This window comes from Martes martes (assembly GCF_963455335.1).
Source record: "Martes martes genome assembly, chromosome: 11".
Taxonomy (NCBI): Eukaryota; Metazoa; Chordata; class Mammalia; order Carnivora; family Mustelidae; genus Martes; species Martes martes.
In genome coordinates this window covers 35,185,007-35,209,643 of record NC_137899.1, presented here as the reverse complement: position 1 = coordinate 35,209,643, position 24,637 = coordinate 35,185,007, and the positions used below count along the sequence as shown (strand labels likewise).

Genomic DNA, 24,637 nt, shown 5'->3' with positions numbered 1-24,637 from the left:
AGAGCACTGCAGAGAGATACATGCCAACTGCCTTAAGGCAGGAAAGTACTTGGCACACCTAGGATACAGAAAGAGCCAGAATATAGATTTTTAATTTATGTTTCTGTCAGGAGACAACCTTAAGGTCAAAAAGCCTCTTAGCCAGGGTGAGAGCAGCATTTTAGCAACGCTGACTGATGAGTCGGAATCTAAGATCAGCTCTGGGTCTTTTGTATTTTTTTTTTTTTTTTTTTGCTGATGGAGTTTCCAGTTGCTGCTGGCTGATTCCAGGGGGTGGGCAGTGGGGGTGGTGAGGAATATATAGACCAGAAACCTGGGTTTATAGAATGCAAAATATAAATGGAGATAAGTAGTATTTAATTTTACCAACAAATATGTTTCTGAGAATTTCCATTCTAATTGGTTGAGTTTATATTTCTTCAATCATGTCAATCCTACAAATTAACCAGACCTTGAAGTTTTGTTGATACATTAAAAGGACTAGTAAACTTAAACATACTATGCTGAAATGTATTATCAGGCTAATTTGGGCAGTATCTGGAGAAAATATAAATCTTACTGTAGGCACAAAGCAAGGTGTAATTGGATTGAATTTCTTGAGCAGTTTTGGGTGTCTTTTCCTCTCGGAGACAAGATAGCAAAGATGACTCTGTTCTGTTATTTTATCCTGTGCAGGTAGAGCTGGGGAGAATCCAAAACAATATTTTAAGAATGAATCAGTTGGAGTTCAAATTCAGGTTTGACAAGTGAACAGCTCCTCCTGAGTGAAAATAAATCCAATTGTGAAGCAAACGAAGATTAGGAGGATTAAATGTCACATGTGGAGGATCTAAAAGTGGATTTGTCTTTTATTATTGAAGATATTTTTATGGGTTATTTGTATGGGGATCAGGCTCCTTTGTTTTTTTTCTAAATTGAGATGGGCCAGGATGTCTCTGGGGCAGGAGAGATTTTTGCTGCATGTGAAAACATGTGGTTTTCATTTCCGTATTATACACTTGCAGCTCACCATCTTGAGAAAGGAATTATGATTTGTAGATAGTCTCACAAGGAATTAGTTGTTATTAACATGTTAGTTATATTAATAGTTACACCACTGTCTTCCTCCAAGTGAGTGTAATTTGTATATATATTCAAATTGTTTAGTAGCAATGCTCAATATTTACATGGAATTATAAGAAGCTCAAAGCAATAGTGAACACAACTGAGTTATTTCCAAAAATGTGAGTTCTATGAGAGTTGGGCTGTCAAAGCTAGAAACTAATTTTCCCCTTGTTGAATAAATAATAAAAAATCAGCTTTTTTACTGATAAGCTATCCTTCTCTACCAATAATACCAAGAAATATCTTAATTTTTGATCAAATTATAGAAAAATAATATAAGATGCCCAATGGAGTTAATGAAAAGCTATGAATCTCAGACTATTTTACTTTATTCTTTAAAATTATGTATTGACTTACTTCTCTAGAATTACAATATACCTCTAAATAATAATAATCTTTATAATAAAATAACACATGATACTGCTATTTAGATATAAGACAATATAAAAGCTTTAGAAATCACTTACTAAACTGAAAGATCCTAAATAATTATAAGAATTCAGATTCCCTTGTTTCCAGCCCTCTGCTGTTCTATGAATGAATGACAGAATTAATTTCATGTGAATTTAGATTCACTTCAGAGCATACCCAAAAGACCATCTTGTTGAAAGTTCAACAGAAGAGGCCAGATATTTTGTCTGAATCCACATGGAAAATAAAATTATAGAAGCTATTCATATTACTCAGGCCAAAAAATACTCTCAGCCAAATCCTCACCACTATCATTATAATCATCCTCACAATCAAGAGGAGCCCTTACTGAAGCAAGAAGCAAATAGACATATTTAGCTTTGGAATTAAAAAAAAAAAAAAAAGACTTGCATGTTTTACTTTAGTGCATACTTCCTTTTTCTGTACATAAAATTCAGTTTCATTTAAAAGGGAAATTGTAAACTCAGCTTCATTTAAAATTCAAGTTATTGTCAAAATTTTGGGCTAAAAGAAATCTTCAGATAAAAGTGTTTCAACATTACCCAAGAAAGCAGTCTTCTAAGGTCTACCACAAATTTAATTATTCCATTGTTTTCCAAAGTGGGCAGCTTGGACAAAATTCTGCACAATGTTAATAGATTTTGATCAAAGAGAATTTGGAAAATGCTGTTAAATCTGCTTACCATGAGATTTCAGCTCTTTGAATATCCAGATATAAATTGTCAATCTATTCATTAAATACTCAGGAGCATATGTTGAAATACAGCCACGAAATGGGAGGGCATCCCAGGCAGAGGGAAGATTATGAGCCAAGATGAGCAGGTGGGAAAGCATAAGGCATCTTTTGAGAAACTGTAGGGAAATTCTGGAGTTGCAGGAGATAAATCTGGAAATGGAAGGAAGAGCCAGACTGTGGATGTTTTGAATTGACAGACTAAGTAGCTCAGATTTTTGAAAAAGTCAGTCATCACACATTGAATGTGGTGGTTTAGGAAGATTAATTCAGCCATAAGTGGATAGCCTGGTTTGGAGGAGGGAAAATCCTGGAGGTGGGGAGTCCAGTTCAAAGGTCCTAGCGGATTCAACAGTGAGATTAAACATGAATGGGGAAAAGAGATTGCAAAATGAAGAATGAGAGCAAGATCTATTGCAAAAGAAGAATGAGAGAAATGAAACACAGTTTCAAAGATTTTTAAAGAACTCCTCGTGATAATGACGGTGACTTCAGTGGCCATAGTGAATGTTTGGCAGTTTCTCTGTGCTCTGGTCATGCTTTATAACTGCCATATGTCCTGATAGAGGTTTTCTATCAGATAGGCCCTACCATCCTTGACTGTGTGGTTGATTTCTATTCATTCTTTAAAAATTCCAGCTCACTTGTCAGTTCTTAAACCGGTTTTGTAGGTTTTCTTGGTATCTTAGGTATGTAATTTCTAGAACACTTAAATCAATGTATTTTAAAGATGGGTTGACAGGTCTGTCTTCCCAGTTAGAATGCAAGCTCCCAGAAGTCAGAGACCAAATTGGCCCATTTTTCACAACTAGCACAATAGCACATATTCAAAACTCAATCACTGTTTGGTAAAGGAACATACCAAGGAATATTAGAATGCTGGTAAACCTACAGAAAAGGAAAGAAAGAAAGAACGAGCAAGCGAGCAAGCAGGCACAGATGAAATAAAAGAATTGAGGAAGGTGGTTTTTTCAACACGTTGGAAAGTCAATGGAAATAAGACTGAAGAAATTAATAAAAAGGGAAAGTGATCAGGCAGAATTTCAGAGTATAAGGGAGACTATGGCACATCGGTCAGATGTGGAGAATTCATCCCCTTCATAGTCCATATACTTTTGACAGTTTGAAAAGATGCCCTATGCTCTTCTATTTCCTTGCCTTTGATTCTTGTGTTTCCACGTGAAGGATGCCATCCCATCCCATCCCATCCCATCAACCTAAGCATGTTTAGGTACAGATCAACTGTAGCTATCCCACGAGAACCTTCTCTGGTTATTTATATACTGTATCTATATATACGGAGAATTTGTATATACGCAGCCTAAGACCACCTACATAAAATCCTCTGGGAGTGATTCTTCTAGGGAATTATAGGGATTTCTCTTTATAGATATAGTTCATCTAATAGATGACAAGAAGATGATAGAATTAGAATCATCATTTTACAACTCTAAATGAAGTAAGGGATTTAAACAAATGATCATCTATGACTACAGAAACCATTAGTGGAAAAACGTAAGTGATGTACTTGATGGGTGGATCACACTGGTAGCATCTAAACCCATTTCCCAAACTTACAGTCCTAAAAATAGAGACAACTAGACATCATATGCCTCTTCATGGAAGGATACAAAATGCCTTGTGATGTATTTTTGCCAAGGAAAAAAATATGAACTGGAATTTGTTCAGATCTCTCTGTGTAACAATCAGTTTAAAAGAAATACAGAAGACAGAGAAAATGAAAAAAGACAACACTGGGTTGCATTCAGCAAAACCCTGAATACGTCCAGTTTTTTCAGCAGATAAATTGCAAGAGGTCAAATGTAAAGAGGGACTGGAAAACCTATAGTTTGAATATATATTAAAACAAACTTAAAGACATGTCAACCAAAAGTGTGGATGTTTTTGGAGCCTGATTTTAAGAAACCCAAATTTAAAAATCATTTATGAGATAACTAAAGAAACAAGATCACCAACTGATACGAAGATACTATTGTTACTTTTTAGGTCTGATAGCGGATATGTTGTGTAAGCACCATTGTCCATCTTGAAACAAGTTTAGGCAAAATAACATGACGTCTGGAATTTACTTCAAAATAATACATGGTGGTAGGGGGTGGGGGGTGCAGGGTGGGGGCGGAAAGGAGATTGGAGTTGGAGTCGGATCATAGCCTCATAGTTCAGTTTTAAATATTCTTGGAAAATTCCATGTTGTATCATTTTAAAATGCAAGTTCTTGGGCCCACAAAACTATTGAATTACAATTCCCAAATGAGAGTCTGGGCATCTGTGTTACTAAGTTCCAAAGTGATTACAAATGCACAGTAGGATTTAGGAATCACAGTCCTAAAACAGTTAATTCCATGTCCTTGCTCTTGTCCGAGAAATATGACCAATTATAGATACACGCTATGTCTTTAAAGATAGAAACAGATTCCTTGCATCTCCCAAGGCCAAATATTTTGGATGCAGTCAGTAAATACTGGCAATGTTAGTCAAAATATTTATTGTTGTTTACTCTGAATAAATATTTTAGGTCTAGATTATAGAAGACTTACCCACACATTCCAAGATACCAGGTCCATTCAGCATCAGGAGTGTGCACCTCCTCACAGCTGTTAGCAATAATCCTCTGGCCAGGTGGGATTTCTGTCTTAGGGGTATTTAACACTCCCAATTCATAAGTGGCCAATATCTCCATACCTCATGCAACAAGGTTAAAAATCTAACAGGATAAGATTAACAGCCTCTTCTTTCATGGAGAGTTGGAAATAGAGACTATTAGCAGCCATGTATAAAATATCTAAACTGCTTATGTATATATATGATCTCTTTAGAAGAAGGAATGAAGCATTTCTATTTGAATTACCACACAACCTAGCCTCCCCTGAAATTTGTTCGTTTGTTCATTTGCAGTGGTTCATCTATCAAGTAACCATTTTGACTCTCTTAAGAGGGTATTCTTAATTACTTTTCCCACAGTCCTAGAATTCCCTAAACCTCAGAAGCTTTGAAAGAACCCTATAATTGATTCTGCCCAGTGTTCTGGTTCTGCCACTGACTAGTAAGTTGGTTTTAAATAGGACACTCTTTTTACTGGGTTCAGTTTTCCCCATATGTATAATTCTCAAATAAGTATCAGTCTACTTTTAGATCATCTTTAAATTCACCTACGGGTTTATGATACTTCTAGGAAAAAATATTTCACCTAACCTTTAAACAGAAAACAACCTTTCAAGAAAAATAATAAATAAACAAACAAACAAATAAATAGTTTCACCTCTGTATCTTAGATGACAGTAAATAAGGCCAAATACATACATTCTATTCTGAAGGTAGAAATCTAGGAATGAGAAGGATTTCCCCCACTTTGGCTTACCTGCTTATGAGCGTGGTCATAAGAATTAATATGATTGTCAAACTCCTGGTGCTTGTGATACTGCTTGTCACATAATTCACAGTAAAAGTTTGCCTTTACATCTTCCAAGGCTTTTGCTGTAGACTTCTCCTTTTCTGGAAAATCCTTTAAAGAAGGCAAACAGGTTGGTTATATTTCTCTCTAATAGCATAACCAGATCTCATATTAATCAAGTTGTTATTTAATTTTTCTGTGACTGAAAGAATATGGTGAGGCTCATCAGTTTTTGGAAATTCATGGCACTCTGGAAATAACTTTCAGTTCAGCCTTATTCCTAATTTACCAACAAACACATAATGAATTCTCTCCAAGAAGCAGAACACTGGGGCGTCTGCATGGCTCAGTTGCTTACGTGACTCTTGTTTTGGGCTCAGGTCATGATCTCATGAGTCACGGAATCGAGCCCCAGGTTTGGGCTCCCCATTCAGGGACAGTCTGCTTGAAATTCTCTCCTTCTGCCACTCTCCCAACTTGCATGCTTGCATTCTCTCCCCACCTCTCTCTAAAATAAATAAATAAATCTTAAAACAACAAACAAACAAACAAACAAACAAAACCCCACAACTGCAGTCTGATCATTCTCTTTCATCCCATCCATTTTCAGGTTGTGGGTCTGCTGACTCACCACCACTTCCTCTGCCAGTCCAACGACCGATCTCAAACACAAGCTGCCACTATATCCTTGGACACCTATTACTATGAGGTCTCTTTATTGTAATATTTAGTAGTGACATTGATTACATTGTTTTATATCCTTCCTCTACTGCTTCATGTATTTTAGCCTCACTGAAATTTTCAGTGTTGGGACTTGCTATTCTCGACACACACAGTCTATTCCCCCTAGTTAAATTAGTGAGCTCTTACTCCTTTCCCAACACCAGCTCTTTGTTCCCTCTGGAACGCTTTCCCATGATTTTACCAGGAGGACGAAGCCTCCATTTTGTTACTTGTTACCAAACACATCTATGACCATTCATAAACATTTCTTTTTCTAATAATACCCCACATATTTCTGTGTCCCACACAATGCCGTCTTCAGCCAACTATCTATCTACTCTATACAGTCTCCATGGGTGACCCTCATTCACACTACAGCTAGGTTCTTATTTATCTGTGGACTCTAACTCCAGGATAAGCTTCTTCTATAAGCTTCAGTTCATGCTAGATGCTACCAATGGGTTTACCACATATTTTTCAAAACTATTACCCTTACAATTATGACTGTGCTCTATCTCAAAGAGAGTTTTGGCCACATCATTCCTCTGCTTAAACTCCTCCTGAGCAAGAGAGAAAATAGTCACAGGGATTATAATAGCATTGTATGTGGCAGATGGCAGCTATACTTGTGGTGAGCACATATACAGAGATGTTGAATCACTAAGTTGTACACCTGAAACTAACCTAACATTGGGTGTCAGTTACACTTCAATTAAAAAATAAATGATAATATAATCCTCTTGAATTCTCTCATTGCTTGTAGAATAATAGTGATGAACTACTAAGCATAAACTATGTGTCAGGTATTAAGTTAGGTATGTGATGAATTGTTTCACTTATTATTTCATTTATTCATTTATTATGAATTATTTCATTTATTATTCATTTATTCCTCACATCAACCTTATAAAATAAGTTTTTTCCTTAAAAAACTTATAAGTTCTTTAAAAAGAGTTCTTTTTTAATTTACAATTTACAGATCTATTAATCAGCACTTAGAACCACACACTTATGGTCACTGAGTTAATAGGAGGAGAGGGAATCTGAACTCAAATAACCTATGCCTAGCTCTCTTGTTAAGAAATAGCTGTGCTTTACCATCTCCCTTAAGGTCAGTCCTCCTGATGCACTATACAAACTCCCTCCTACCTCATCACTGTCACATTGTATCAATTCATGCTCCCATATTATCTCCTCTACTTCTATCACTAGACATGTTACATGATATTAACTCATCTGTTTTCATGTCTATAGATCCTCTGAGGGCAGGAATTGTTTTATCCGTTTTTGTGTCCACAACGTCAAAATACTGTCGAGCACAGAGTTACCTATATATATTACAAATATGTATTACAAAAATTAATGGTTAACAGTAGCTCACATGTTCCTGTCTCCCATCATTCTGCAAGTTCTCCATTATCCCCATGCCTAAATAAAAGAATGACTGGTGCATAGAGGATATCAAGTAAACATGCATAAAAAATGAATGGACAAAATAAAGGATAGATTTTAGTTCTGTTTCTCTAAAATGACTAACCTTCTACAGAAAGAAATCAGGCCATAAACCTAAATGTCAGGGCCACTGCAGACCAGATAAGAAAGCAAGCACAGGAAAGAGGGGCAGATTATCACAGGGCTGGATGAAATGATGGAGCAATTAATTTGGACATGGGAACATGATGACTCAAGCCCAAATATAAGATGTTAACACACATGGCATCAAGGCGGAAAGGACATGAGTACCATTAGCAAACAACAAACCTAGACCAAACATCTACATTGCCTATCTAAGAGAATTAAAGCAGGAATTTGGTAATATTATTGGCTGATGGGAGAATAAAAAACTACTGACAGGATGTAACCAGAAATGAGAATGTGGGCTTCAATATAAGGACAAAAACCCAGTTGCTCAAATAACTGAAATAATGGCTAGTAAATGTCATCACTTAAGAATTGAGGCAGAAGTACAACATCGAGACAGAGCTAAAGCTTTGGAACTACAAGCTTATAATCAGGGGAAAATATTAGTTCTCTTCCCATCTTACTCACTAGGCATTTTTTTAACATGTCCTTTACATATTGTGTGCAATTTCAAAGACTGGATTGGAACTAGGGACTACTCATGTTAACCCACAGTTTTTCTTCCTTTATTATTACACTGGAATAACAGCCTTAGAAAAGTGACCACGTGCCTTGGACATTGAGCACCTGTGCTTCAGGGCTCAAAAGTGCCTCAGCTTCATTAACCGGAGGTGGGGTGACAATTAAGAATTCAGAGTGGCTAAAAATATACTTTCATATTATTCCAGATTATGTAGAGGATTTTATAACAACAGCTCACTGACCAGAGTTGAGACTCCTTCAGTTACTCTTGGTATCTTCATTTAAACAGCATTTATCTCTAAAACACCCTTTAATTATGACATTAAATGAACTTCAGTATAAAATTTTGTAATTATAACAGAGTTGTACCAACTCTTTTGCCATCTCCTGTGAATGTTCACATTTTACAGTCATCAGACTAAATTATATAGCCCATTTCTTACTTCATTTTTCTTGCCAGGAAATGGTGCTGTTATTTCCATTTTCCTTCCTTCTAAGGGATTAATGATATTCCCCCAGGATATATTCTAGTCCCCTTATTAAGAGAGGAGGAATACACACATGGGATATAAATGTCATTAGCAAAGCTTACATACAGAATTCACAATCCAGTGTGTCTATCAAATCCAGAAGTTAAAAGCATAAATTTAATAGCAGGTGACTGGGGGTCAGAAATGGGGTAGCTGAGACCTGAGAAGAGAGATCTTGGGCATAGGAGAATATAAGCCACAAGTTGGGGAGGGCTAGAGGAATCACAGAGGAAAGGAAAAAAAAAAAAAATCTTCCTTAAGCATCTTTGGCAAAATTGAAAACTGAAGTTGGAACTATAGTTGACTTTCATTAAATGAACCATGACCCAGTGGGCCAGAATATCACCCAGTGTGAGGTGGGCCTGTTCTCAAATGTGAAGCTGGAGCTGAGTTGGTCTGTATGTACCAGAAGGCTGGAAGGTAAGGGCTCAGTCTAGTAGACTAGTAAGGATGGTATCACAAGTCTAAGTCTACCATTTAGAAGAGGCAATTTATGTTTAGTAATTTTGTGAGTTCTATCAAATCAAGCAATGGTAAAGCAGGACACACTTTCCATTGTGTCATGCTGCTTCAAACATCCATCTAACCATATACTCATCCAACTAACCATTAAGTACTGATACATTCAAGAATTGCTAAAAATAGAACTATCCTACAATCTAGTAATCACACAACTTGGTATTTATCCCCCAAATATGGAAGTACTAATTCAAAAGGATATATGCACCCCTATGTTTATTGCAGTGTTATCTACAATAGCCAAAATATGGAAGCAGCCCAGGTGTCCATCAGCAGATGAATGGATAAAGAAGAAGTGGTACATATCTACAACGGAATATTACTTGGCCCTAAAAAATGAAATCTTGCCATTTGCAACAACATGGAATGGAGCTAGAGAGTATAATGCTAAGCAAAATAAGTCAGTCAGAGAAAAACAAATCCCATATGATTTCACTCATATGTGGAATTTAAGAAACAAAACAAGTGAACAAAGAAAAAAAAGACAGAGAGAGATTGACAAACCAAGAAACAGATTCAAGTACAAACTGATAGTTACCAAAGGGGAGGTGGAGGAGGGATGGGTAAAAGAGGTGAAGGGTATTAAGAGTACACTTATCATGATGAGCACTAAGTAACATATAGAATTGTTGAATCACTATATTGTACACCTGAAACTAATACAACATTGAAGGTTAACTATACTGGAATTAAAACTAAAAACTTAATAAAAATAAAAAGCTTTTGCACAGCAAAGGAAACAGTCAACAAAACCAAGAGATAACGGACAGAATGGAAGAAGGTATTTGCAATTGATGTATCAAATAAAGGGCTAGTATCCAAAATCTATAAAGAACTTATCAATCTCAACACCCAAAGAACAAATAATCCAATCAAGAAATGGGTAGAGAACATGAACAGACATTTCTGCAAAGAAGACATCCAAATGGCCAACAGACACAAGAAAAAGTGCTCAACATCACTCGGCATCAGGGAAATACAAATCAAAACCACAATGAGATACCGCCTCATACCAGTTATAATGGCTAAAATTAACCAGTCAGGAAATGACGGATGTTGCTGAGGACACAGAGAAACGTGACCCTCCTACACTGTTGGTGGGAATGCAAGCTGGGGCAGCCACTCTGGAAAACAGTATGGAGGTTCCTCAGAAAGTTGAAAATAGAGCTACCCTATGACTCAGCAATTGCACTACTGGATATTTACCCTAAAGATACAAATGTATTGATCAGAAGGGACTTGTGCACCCCAATGTTTATAGCAGCAATGTCCACAATAGCCAAACTATGGAAAGAGCCTAGATGTCCATCAAGAGATGAATGGATAAAGAGGATGCGATACACACACACACACACACACACACACACACACACACACACACAATGGCATACTGTGCAAAATCTTGCCATTTGCAATGACGTGGATGGAACTAGAGGAAATTATGCTGAGTGAAATAAATCAATCAGAGAAAGACACTTATCATGTGATCTCTCTGATATGAGGGATTTGAGAGGTGAGGGGGGTCGTGGGGGGGAAGGGAGGGAGAAAATGAAACAAGATAGGATCTGGAGGAGCCAAACCATAAGAGACTCTTAATTTCAGGAAACAAACTGAGGGTTGCTGGGGGATGATGAAGAGGGATAGGGCGGCTGGGTGATGGACACTGGGGAGGGTATGTGCTATGGTGAGTGCCGTGAATTGTGTAAGGCTGATGATTCACAGACCTGTACTCCTGAAGCAAACAATACATCATATGTTAATAAAAAAAAATTAACTAAATAAATAAAAGAAGGTTTGTTATTTAACAGCAAAAAGAGAAACTCTTCTAAATGTCAATTTCTTAAAGGGTCTTGACCTCAGAAATTAACAGTCTAAGAGGGGACAATTACATGTAAAATGTTAAACAACTATAAAGTGCAATAGAGTGATAATCACAAACTGCTACGGAGCATTACCTAGTTTGGATTGGTTAAGAATTAGGGAAAAAAGTCAAGGTGGTTTTTTTTTTTTTTCTCTTTCTCACATAGCATTAGATACATTGTCAGCACTCAGAATGCCTTGCCTTTTCCTTAAATGACAGGACACTTGCACTGGTCAAATAACTTGGAAGGCAACTTAAGATGACATTCACTCCCTGAAATAATTACACAATCTTTACATATAGAGATATACAGAATAAATATGAAAGAAGTAAAAATACCTACCTATTCTCAGTATCAATAAATTTTAAAAAACTTTAAAAATGAATAAAATTCACGATAATACACTTGACACACAAGACTTAACATACAATTCTATCATTGACTTGCTAGTTATTCAAAGTTCTCTTCTCATACTTTGCCTAAAAGAGGGGGCTTTAGAAGCTTATTTAATAGAAAAAAATAGCACTTATGAAGTGAAAGAAAGCTTCATGTTTACTATTCTCAATGATTCATTAAAAGGTTGAAAATGAATTATAAATTGAATATGACAGTTATCTTAACAAGAGTCATCTTTAAGACATTGGGTATTGCCAGTGGGCATTTTATGTTTCAGTTCAGTAAGAATTTTGTAGTAATTAATTATTTTTAATAATTAATGTTTTGGGTGCAGGGAGAGAAAAACGTACTTTCTAACACCAAGAATTTTACATTCATGCAAATAACAGGCATGTCTTTAATGTGGCAAGAATGCTGCCTAGAGTAAGGCATTTAATTAGAAATATGGGTGTTCTGCTCCCAAATTATTTTATTATTGTAATGATGATTACACAGTAACACCCACTGAGCCTTCACTGTAAACCAGAAATCTGCTAAGCACTTCACACTTGTTAACTCCCTTAATCTTCACAATAACCTTATGAAGTATTACCTATTATTATTCCATACAAAGATATAGAAGGCAAGGCACAAGCTTGTCTAGAAACTCGCTCAACATTGAAAGGCAGAAACTGGATTAAGAATCAGATTTGCCTGACTTCAGAGCTATTAATCACCACGCTAAAGCCTGCCCCAATTACTTAGCCTTCATCCAGATGCCACAAAATTTCAAGCTGCCGCTGTTAACTTTTTGTAGATTTGGGATGGTACAGAGGCCCTAGTTCCCAGAGAGAGTAAGGGGAGCAATTACAATTTTAAAAATCTATTAAGCTCTTGAAGCTGAGAGATAGGTACTAGGAAAATACAAGGTGGTCGTCTTGTTTCGAGTGGTTGTGAATATGTGTCCTGATTATTAAAAAGGAAGAGAAAAAATCAATTGCTGTTCTTCATATCTCCTTGATGGTAATACTAGCTCAGAGCTTTGAGGATTGAATTCATATTCTTTGTATGAAAGCTCACATTTGACCTTTCACTGTTGTGTGTAAGAGATTGCTTTAAGAATTCTAATATTCCCCAACCTGTTCTATTATAGTGTCCCAAATAAAATCCTGCTTCAAAGAGAATGCTTTCCCGCCCCCGATTAAGTGGCAGTGAAGCCAGAAAAGTCTTTTTGGTCCCCACCGTCTTCCTGAATCTCTACCATAGACTGGGTAATGGAAAACTCACTTTAGAGGGCTTCATTCACTTATTTATTTTATTTTTGTGATAGGGAAAAATTATTCCTTGGAGACTGATTAGCTTGAATCTCAGCCTCTCTCTTCTAGCAGTTTCACTTAGTCCAATATAAGTTAAGAGGAATAATGAGTGGCTTGCAGGATTGTTGTGAGTATAAAATGAGTTTATTTTCATGGAAACAGTACAATGCATGGTAAAAGTATGAACTTGATGTCCAGAGACTCTGTGTGCATATGTGTGGGTATATGTTTGCATGTGTGCATTACTATATGTATGTGACACCAAAAAATTATTTAGAAAACAGTACCATTCTCCCATGAGTCTTCAAAGCAACTTTGATTTTCTGATGGAACTTTGAGCAAGTGAGAGGAGCGCTTCTCATTCTCACCCCACCATCTCATATGAAAGCCCAGTCAATCTCTGCTCATAAATGCAAATTTGGTTGACATAATTAGGATTTTCAGATGTCTTTACCTCTTGATAATTGCTTAACTTTTGGACTTTTTTGGAATACCACACACTGTCAAGAGATTCTCATATGTGCTCAGTTAATATTAATATCACTAATATTGATTTTCCTAGAGACGTGACTGGCTTCTTTTATAGAAAGAATGGTCTCTGCATTATATAGCATCTACCATGGTACTTGTTACATTGAAAAACTCAATAAATACTTGTTGAATAAGTGAAACGAATGAATTAAGAAGCAGAGAATGCTATTCCCACTACATAATAGATAGCGTGGCCTGCCCGAGCAATGTACGTCTACCATGAATTAAACTGTTGAGATCATAGTAGAATAAGCAGATAAGTATGATCCTAAACACAAAGAACTTGAAGATTTTAGAAAAGAAATTTTTTTTTAATGTAGATTCTGAGGTCTAAGGAGCTTATTGAAGAACTACCCTAAACAAGGAAGGGGAGCTCTACACACAGATTCACCAGAAGAGCTACAGATTCTTGACTTTTAGTACTCTCCCCATTTTGCCATCATCCACTCTCCTCATTACAGCTCATTAAGAATCAAGTGTTGGTTTCCCAGACTTGAAATGGAACACCAAAGTTATACCTTTCCATCAATGCCCAGGGAGGTGTGACGCCAGCCACTTCCTAGATTGGAAAGAGAGCTTTCCCCCTCTTTTTAACAATTCATTTAAGGTGCTCAGATTAGAAAATAAATACAACCACCTTAAATACATGAACTTGCGTCTGGGTAGCATGGTTTGGAGACAATGCGGCATCATTTCTAATTTGGACAAAAATGACAGATTTCTGACTTACTGGCAAGATGGCAGAGCGACGATTGCGTTTCTGCTCATGAAGTAATAATTAAATACTTAAAGTTTGCTTGTATAACTGCTTATTTTGGAAGAGCTTCCTAATTGGCTGCATTTGAACAGAGACTATTTTTGAAAAACACATGCATTTCCACTAGAACCACTGTTCATCAGCATTCTGCACCACCACCACCATCTTCCTCAGCATAAATTAGTACACAGTTCTTCCACCAGAAAAACAATTTAGAAAGAGAATAAGGCAGCTCCAGATGCACCCTGAGATAATCATAACAGTAGCTATTGCTTCACTGCTTACGTGTGCTTGTCTGCCATGGAGGCAAAAAGGGGCAGGTATAATTTTCAGATTGCTTATTGATCGGATAGAAATGCTACAATGCACATGTTTTAAAGGTCATGAATTGGTTCGTGGAGGTTTTTAACAACCAATGAAACAGCAAAATGCACCTAAACTGATGAGCCTTGCTGGATCCAGTGTAATATGAGCTCATCAAGGTTCAAGGACCACCAATCTCTAGTGGAGAACATTCCAGCCCTCATCAATAAAACCAAACAGTACACCTGGGTTGGAGAGAAAAAGGATGCATGAAAAGGTATGTAAATTAACCCAGTGTCAGGGAAGTGGCTGAATCCATTAAATAGCAGTTCTTGGCCTGCTAACACCCATTAGTGAAAACATGAGTGAATAAATACAGTGAGTGAAAGAATAAATACATTAGATTTCTTTCTCACTTTTTGCCTCGTTATTTACAGTGCTAACAGGGAGAGAACTGGAATGCCTGAGATATGAATGGTATGTCAAAACCCACATAACTGTACAACTCAAGAGTGAACCCCAATACAAACTATAGACTTTGGCCAATAACAGCATATCAATATCAGTTCAGCAGCTGGAACACACTAACCCACCACACAAATGCAAAGTATCAATAACAAGGGAGATTAGGTTTAAGAGTTGAGGTTACATGGGAATTCTCTGTGCTTCCTGCCCAATTTTCCTGTAAACCTAAACAGCTCATGAAAAAATAGTCCCTTATTTAGGAAAAAAACCATACAACTAAATTGCAATTCAATAGTCCTACCTTCACTGAACTCAAAGACAGATAATGGATGGTGTGAGAATATTCAAATCCATACTATGTTATGCATATTGCTGAGTTTGAGGAAGGCCAAATGACAAACGTGAGCTTCTTTGTAGGGAGAGATCTTGAGACCCTCAGCTCGCCTCTGTCATTTTCCAAGTAACAAAGAGCAGCCCTTGCCACCCTCCCAGAAAAGCATGACCTACAATCATTAGATCCACTAGAAATTCAAGGGCAAAACGTCTACATTTGAAGGAAAGATTCTCGGACGTATCTATTGTGTGGGTGTGTAAAATATGATAAGGAAAGGAATTTTCTTCCTCCAGACTCACAATACTGTCCCATTTATAAAGGTAGTAATTACCACCCCATCCATTCAGCCCACAGATATGTATAACTGTAATGAATATAGACATACTACATTCATCTAAATTGAATACATTTAAATGAATACATCCATTGTGCATTAGACAGAAAGTACCTTCATTTAGCCATTACTCCTGCTGTAACTACTTATTGTAAAAGTGCAATTAATAGTGTCTGACATTTCATTTTCTAATATAAGAGAAATCAATGAAAAATGTCAGGTAACTAAGTTTTCTAGAAAGTTGCAAGTGACACCTGCTCAATTACAAACCATTTTTTAAAATTCAATATTTCTAACCATTATTGAGGGGAGAAATGGTCATTCAGAGATACCAATCTACACATTCTTTCACCTTTGCTTGGGAACGGACTGCAAGTGTGTCCCCCTTAAATAGATTCAGGTGATTGTCAAGTAAGTTTTCATTCCCCAGCCTTCTCTATCTGTTCTGAGGCTAATCTGTATGGTTCTAAAAAATTGTGGTTACACTTTATATGTACCAAAAACAGGCCTGGAAACTCCTGAAGTGGTGGACTGAAATAATATAATGCAAATGGCTTTAAGGACACACAAGCCAGATAAATGCCAAAATTCCAAGGGCATTGTCTCTGTTTTCCTGAATGTCTGCTATCACGTCTGATAAAAAGTCTACTGCATTTGGTTTACTTGTTTTATAACCCAGAGATGTTTAAAAAGTGACTGTGCTCACAAAGACACTTCATTATTTCAAACTGGCTGCTCCAAGCTTCTATCTATTGCAATTCTAATAAGTAATTTACTTTCAAACTTTGAGAAAACTAGCAATTGTGAAAGAAGGATGCTGTACAGAAGCTTTGTACTCAAATCTTGATATATTAACTGTAACCTGGGAAAATGTGTCAAAGAAATGAAAATCTATTAAAGTGCCAGTTTGGGAAAAAGACATTCGCATGGGCTCAAGGAAATGCTGTAAACTAGATTCTGTTCATTTCAAGATCATGAAGTGATGTACAAGTGCCTGGCTCCATTGTCATATAATTTGGAAGAAATATTGTCACTTACATTTTGTCCATTCATTATTATTCTCATAGAACTTTGCAAAGTGTGGTTTAGTGACTTCAGAAATCCCTAAAAAGAAAGTCTATACACCAGTTTTATGGGTATATACTTGCTTAAAAAAAAAAACAAAACAAAAATCAAAACCTAAAAACACTTGTCAGTTGAAGTCAGAAAGCCTGATGAGCTGGAAAGTGTGGCCAAAGTCACTCTGTGTCATAATGGTGGTACCAATGGTACATCCCACCCAGATGTGGTCAACAGACTATAGTCATTACAAATTTTCACAGCTGCTTGAGCATTTAGATGATCCATATGTACTGTTAACACAAGAATCAATTTAATAAGCCATACAGAAGTGCTCCAATCGTGTGCTTGTGTGTGCGTATGTGTACATGCTTTGAACAGAGCTGGTCTAAAGACAGAGCAAGTTACAATAAAACAGAAGTTGTAGGTCCATTGTAAAAGTCGTGGAATAAAAAAGTGAGAATCATTATAGAAGCATGTAACTGGAAAGGACTTGAGAAATTCTTCTCTAGATAAAGAAATTTAATCCAGAGGTTTTTATGGTTTGCCCAGGCTGGTATAGCATAAGCAGCTGACCTAGGATGAAAATCATTCTTGGCTTCTATCTTTGAGACCAGTGGTAGGGCAATTAATACTATCTCTTCATTTGGAAAATGAGATAGAACTAAGGGACTAGATTTTTGTGTCTCTGAAACTCAAGAAGTAGAAATGAATAATCAGAGTCTTTAAGCTGATACAGATGTAGACATAGATATAGATATTCCCTTTCTTAAACCACACAATCGAAATCTATTTAGCAATATAGTTAGAAAATAGCATTCTTGCTCTTGTAATGCCAGAAATAGAAAATTTTCAGTTTTAAATCATCTTCTACAGAAGGAGAATCACCTGAAATACAGGACCCCCTTGTTACCTTATTCCCCTAGGCTTCAAGAAAAGCATTTAGTGCTTTATCAGTTCATAGATTCTTAGTTACAGAGAGTTATTGGGGATTGTGCACTGAATTTAGCAAGTGCTAAAGGCTGACTCTAGAAAGAAAGAAGCTACCTTCTTTTCTGATATTGGAGGGGGGTATCTGAGATGGAAAGGAAGAAAAAGCAAAAAATAGAAGAATTCATACCTCAGATTTTTTTTTTTTAACTCTTCTATGCTACCTTTGAAGGAATTTGGTGTAGGGTAAGGATTTAGTTGTGTTATGAAGCTTTGTATTAGTTACTGTGCTATTCCACTGTACAAGATAATGTAACACACAATTCCTGTTTGTAACACACAATTCCCGTTTTCAAAGACTTTCAGACCACCTGAGGGGATAGAATTAATTCATAAATTGCAAGCCACAACACAAAGGGATATATAATCATTTGGTGGGGATTTAAAGTGCTATGTGTATTTAGAGAAGCAAACTATCCATGCTGTTCTGTAATACGCTTACATACCTAAGCAGAATAAGCCTATTATGATAGAATTTTATAATGAGTCTAAATTGATAATCTTGGATTTGACTTTTACATATAAAAATGAATAATACTCGATGGGCTCTTTAATTCTGGAGTTTAAGAAAGTACATAAAGTATTGTTGAGAATGAATGAACCTACATTTTGTGATGTGAAAAATGCAGATTTTACTCTATATACTAATAAACAAGAAGCCCCCCGAACTTTAAGGAGGATGTGGCTCCTACCCCCTATTTCCTCTTCTTTTCCAATCGGTATTATTTCTGATCAGTAGCTACAATCGGAATGATGTTCCTGTCTATGTTGTTCCTCTGTACACTCCTTGCGATTATTTCCCCCAAAACATTTCTCTTGGCCTTTCTGCTTCTTGTTTCAGAGTGTTCACCCAAAGTCTGAGTTCACTTTGAACTTCTAAAGCAGAGCACATTTTTTTAATGATTTAAAAAAAAACTGGATTCCTATAGACTGTTTCCCCTCCATCCATTATGCCACAGAAAGTCTGACTGACTGCCGTCTGCTTAAATACTCTGGCTGGAATCTGAATCCTTATCCATGGTTGTATTTCAGCAAATGTCTATTTTTTATTAGCTGCAGTGATGGCAGGGGACATTAATATCCCTTTTAGCAGAAACAAGTCTTCGGTATAATATAAAGAGAAAACAAAACCTTCCCTGATAAAAAACAATGATGCTCTTAAACTTCGAAATAAATATACATTAGGCATTCCCTAGGAGCAGCAGCAAAGACTCAGACAGGAGCATCCCTTGTCATTTACTGAATGTCCAAATACCACAATGGCTTTACTTTGGATTTCCGTGTAGGGAAGAATGCCAAGAGACAGGAAAAAAGGAAGTAAAACCTAGGTGAGGAATATGGACAAAGACATGGAAGAAGAAAGAGAAAAGAGATACATGGGGTAAATAGAAGAACCCATGTTCTCCCATGGAAGAGTGAGACAGAAGGCTAATGAGAAGGAATGAATTAAGTTTGTGGCAATGCAAAGTAGAATTTTAAAATAATATACTGGAGGGGAGAAAAGTGGTAAGTCATAAATATTTTCCTTTGTCCTAGGCAATTTTTTCTTTTAGCTAAAGGCTTTTGTGAGGTTGGGGAGTAAAAAGGAATATAGTCCTTTTAGGATTGCCTATGACTTGAAGTTTATTTGTGGAGACTTGAAAGTATAGAAAGGTCAACAATATTTACATTGCATATGAATCACCTTGACCTTGACATTTCCTACTGACAGAGTTCTTCTCAGTGCTCCTCGATGGGAAATCTTTTGTCATGGGATATTTTTCAGGAGTCCACACATTTTGTAGTAAATTTGTCTCAGCTGGAGATTTAAAGACCAGGACAGGAATTCAAAGATTAGAAATAAATATTTATTAAGTTCTTACTGTGTTGCTGTTGGTGAATTAGGTGTCACAGGAACTGCAAAAGACCCAAAAGGTATTATCCCTAGACGAAAAGAATGTATAGTTAGCCACTGGAGGTAAAACATGAGGGAAAGAAGGGAGCACTTCACATAATGAAGAGTAAAAGCATTTAGGAGGTAAAGAGGTTGGGGTTAGGAGTGTGAATCCTAACTCAACCTTTTGTAAACTCCAGGGCGCTTCACTGCATCACTTAACTTGTGTAAAACAAGGCTAAAAATGTCATTCTCATAGAATAATTATAATAATTAAATAAGTTCAAATGTTAAAAGCACCTCATACAGCTCTAGGCACCACACAGCAGTCATGTAATTATAGATAGAGACAGAGAGAGATGTATGGGAATGTATAAAATAAGTACAGTCTACTGGTTTGCCCACCATGAAGTGGGCAAAATGGAATGGCGAAGCAGGAACAGTGTCTAAGAAGGCCTCCGTTTTGAAACTAATTATTAAAAATGGGGGAGGCGATATGATCTTGTGGTTAGGAGCGTAGTTCCGTGTCAGGCAGCCTGAGTATAAACCCAAGCTCTGTTCTTCCTGCACACAGGGCACTGAGCAACTCCAAATGGCTGTGTGCCTTCAACTATAAGACAGGAGCAGAAGATAACAGCAACTAACAGAGGGCAACTGTACTCATTATGGAAACACACCAAACGAAAGACTTGGCATAACACCAGCCTCGTACTGCTTTGCATTTGGTAGCTTTGGGTCTATTTCCTGGGTTAGGGAGTTTGTTTTTCATTTTGTTTTTTACAGAGTTTAACAGCAAATCAAAGAACACAGCACTGGATTTGAATGTGATATATTGTGACAGTTAAGGGCAAACAACAGGCTGGTTAGAGTAGACCTGTCTGGGCTGGATGGAGAAGGAGACTGGCAGAGAGTCCTTGAGGACCGCACCAAAAAAAACGTTGGCTCTGATAGGGAAGGGGGAGCCACGCCTCCCATAACTGCCATCCAAACAATGTCAGTAAATAAAGAATGGGCCCACAAAGTCCAATAAAGAGAATTTCTTCCCACAGGGAAGAGATGTAGTTATCTGTACCCAACTGAGTGATGTACTGTGTAAATGACAGGTTTTTCTTCCTATGGGACCTGTCTTTGTGTTGCAAACTAAAGGGAAAAAACTCGATGCAGAAACAAGTCGAAGCTTCGGTCAGACACTTAATCACGCTCCTATGAGGATACTGGTCCCCTTTATTGCTGACTCTTTTATTTCCAAACTCCCCATGGCGCCATATTCCAGATAAGTTACTTGTTGGAAATAATGTTCTTTGCATTAAACATACATTTTCTTTTCTGTAAATAGGCTCTGCTTTCTGCTACAGATGGTGAGCTGAGCTGGCTCCCTGACCTGGCATTTTGCTACCATGGCTTTTGGATTTCTGCCTTTGGCACAAGTACAGATGGACTAATTTTTTTATGTACTTTTTTTTGTTATTGAAAAAAGCTTTAGATGTTTTCTGTTACATTTCTGTTACTCTATAAAAAATGTAATTTGAGAGTTTATCAATTTTTAACATATAGGGATTGACCTATCAGATAAATAATAAATAGTCTTTACGAATGAGTAAATTAAATTAAATTCCACTACAGTTATATGAAAATATTCCTTAGGTGTCATGACAAATAGTCTCAGGGTTGCTTTATTTTTTATTTAATATAAAACATGCGCTACCTCCTAGTGCCTTTCACTAATTGTAACGTGACCTTATTTATTCTATAATGCTTCATTGATAAAATATTGTTACAAATGGTATTAATATTGGACAGAAAAAAATCATTCACTCAAAGTAACCACAAACTTGGAAAGTGATTAGGAATGATTTTGAACATTATACATTTTATTAATAACGAAATGGCAACGATCAGTTTTTATAGGTTCTAAACTAAAAAGGCTATCCAGACTCACAACAACTATTTTGGTTCTTTAACAAAACTTCCAAAAGATTTATGCATGTATGTGCATGCATATTTCCAGAAAATATTCCTTTTTAAACAACTGCCTTAAATTAATTCATTATTTGATCAAGCCAGTCATATAATCAAACATGAATTTGTAAAACTCTAATTATTTGTTGATTATGTCAGTTCTTCTGTTGTCCATTTAGTTAATAATTTTCATGAAAACCTGGATAGTTTAAGGTCAGTGCTCTAGTCATCTGTCTTTAATGACCAAATCTGTATGTTGAAACACATGAGTAAGATATCATTATTTCACAGGATGTTTAGCAATGTCTAAGCATTCAATTTACTCATCAATGAAGAACAATTGATTCAGAAAGAAACCAGGTCATGTTTCTTCAATACTCAAAATTTAAATGTAGGAAATTTTCTACTTTCTTGTGTCCCCATTCAACTAAATCAAATTTAATTTCAGCAACTTATGCATAAATTGTCTTTTCTAATATGGAGGAAAAAAATCAAGAACCTAAGTGTGTTCTTAAGAGCTCACTATGAATTCCAATGAGTAATCAAGTGACAAGTATATTAAATTATTAAACTTAGAGTTAAGATTCCTGTTTTCTCATAAGTAAATTTTCGAAAACATTTCTCCCTTTTTATTTTACTGCAGAAGTTAGAAACAGGAGAAACAACATGAAAACTCATGCCATATGCAAAATATGATTGTAATTATATAGCCAATGGGGAAAAAAAGGGAAAAGAAATGAAAGAGCTATGATGCAGATATATTCTTTGGTAGAAGACAAATTTGCAGAAAGAAGCCATCAACAAATGGAGAGCCGGTGTGTGACTAAAACTTGCACATATGTTCATCTGATTTTATCTTCTCCCGGTCAGATTTTTGTGAGAACCTATATTATCTCTAAAAGAATGATTAAACTTGCTATAGTCAAGTACTAAGGGCTTTTCATTCTGTTTTATTTTGTTTTGTCTGGACTAGAAACGGAGGAATTTGAAGCTGAATTCTTAAACACCTCACACACCTTACCAAAAAGCTAATTAAATATTATCATTTCATTTTATGTCCCTATAGAAGGGTTTTCATTTCTTAAGATTTTATATAAGTGGAATCATACAGCATGTACCCTTTTTGTTTGAATTTTCACTCAGCATAACTGTTTTGAGTTTAATCCATGTGTCTATCACTTGTTCATTTTTATCATAGGATGGCATTCCATTGTATGGTTATCATAATTGTTTATCCATTCCCTGTTGATGGGCATTTGGATTCTTCCTGGTGGTACTCTCAACTGGGAAAGGGGTGAAAGGGTTGTAGGGATAGAAGGAACAATAAAGGTGCACTAAAAAAATCTGGTGATATATATATAATATAAATAACTGAATATATATGAGATGATCTTGATTGTAGTGATGAATTCATGGGCATGTACTTATGTCATAACTGATTAAACCATACACTTTAAATATGTGCAGCTTACTTTTGTGAAACATATATAATACTTTGGTATTGGAAATGAACACTTGGGGGGCTTGCGTGGCTTAGTTGGTTAAATGCCTACCTTTGGCTCAGGTCATGTCCTGGATTCCTGGGATCAAGCCCAGCATTGGGCTTCCTGCTCAGCGGAGAGTCTGCTTCTCCCTCTCCCTCTGCCCCTCTCTGATGGTATTCTCTCTCTCACATACTCTCTCTCTCAAATAAATAAATAAAACAATAAATAAAAAATCTTAAAAAAGAAGAAAATGAACATTTTAGGGACTCGGGTGGCTCAGGCAATAGAGCATCTGACTCTTGATTTCAGCTCAAATCATGATCTTGGGGTCATGGGATTGAGCCTCATATCAGGTTCCATGTTCAGAGTGCAGTCTGCTTGTCCCTCTCCCTCTGCTCCCCCTCCCCCCAACTCTCTCAGTCTCTCTCAAATAAATAAATTAACTCTAAAAAAAAAGAAAATGAACATTTTCCAGGTTTCATGTACATTTTAAAGATTTTTTTTTTTAATTTGACAGAGAGAGAGAGAGAGAGAGTACACACAAGCAGGCAGAGAGGCAGGCAGGGGCAGCGAGAGAAGCAGGCTCCCCGCTGAGCAAGGAGCCCGATGCGGGACTCGATCCCAGGACCCTGGGAGCATGACCTGAGCCGAAGACAGCTGCTCAACCAACTGAGCCACCCAGGCGTCCCTCATGTACATTTTAATTGTCACTCTTGAGAACTTGGTTCTATTTAGATTGATTAAAAAAAAAATCTGTCTTTAGCAAACATTTATCTTACCTAAACTGGACATAAAATTTTTAAAAGTTATTCATATGGAGAAAATGCAATAAATGGTATATAAGCCTGGTTTTGAGGTAGGAAACGAGGGAGACCTAAGGTCTGTACCGAGCCTAACCTTCAACCTAGATGTGTCTGACTTCTCTCATCCTCAGTTTTCTTACTTTGGTGGGGAGGGATAGGGCAGCTGGGTGATGGACACTGGGGAGGGTATGTGCTATGGTGAGTGCTGTGAATTGTGTAAGGCCGATGATTCACAGACCTGTACCCCTGGGGCAAATAATACATTATCTGTTAATTAAAAAATAACTAGATAGATAGATAAAAGGGGTTTGGTTAATTGACAAGTTTCTTTTGAACTTTGAGATTATACCATTAGTTTTTGTCTTTTTAGAATAGACTTCTTAAATATCAAGATGTAAGTTTGAGGAGAAAAAGATTCAGTTAATAGAATATTTCTGACAATAAAATGTGAAGAAGATGAGGAAAGACTTTTGGGGGAGAGGAGGCAGAACTATTCAGGCTTGCCAGTGTCTGCAGTGATTTACTCATTGATAGAACCCATGAATGCTTACTTTTCCAGCCTTCTGCCACTGTAGACAAAGCCCAGGGCACAAGAAGGCATCATACCATATGCCACCTGTCACACGTTCTTAAGAG

The 24,637-nt window shown here is 36.6% G+C and overlaps 1 protein-coding gene across 1 annotated transcript in view; it reads right to left on the bottom strand.

The window, feature by feature from the left end:
• The window catches only part of ZNF804B (zinc finger protein 804B), a gene marked incomplete at both ends in the record, with an annotated part of 506,998 nt that overhangs the window by 99,551 nt on the left and 382,810 nt on the right, over nucleotides 1-24,637 (bottom strand). The window contains one exon of the mRNA XM_080819015.1: nucleotides 5,649-5,792. Within this exon, the coding sequence (XP_080675141.1) occupies nucleotides 5,649-5,792 (144 nt within the window). The remainder of the gene's footprint in view (nucleotides 1-5,648; nucleotides 5,793-24,637) is intronic.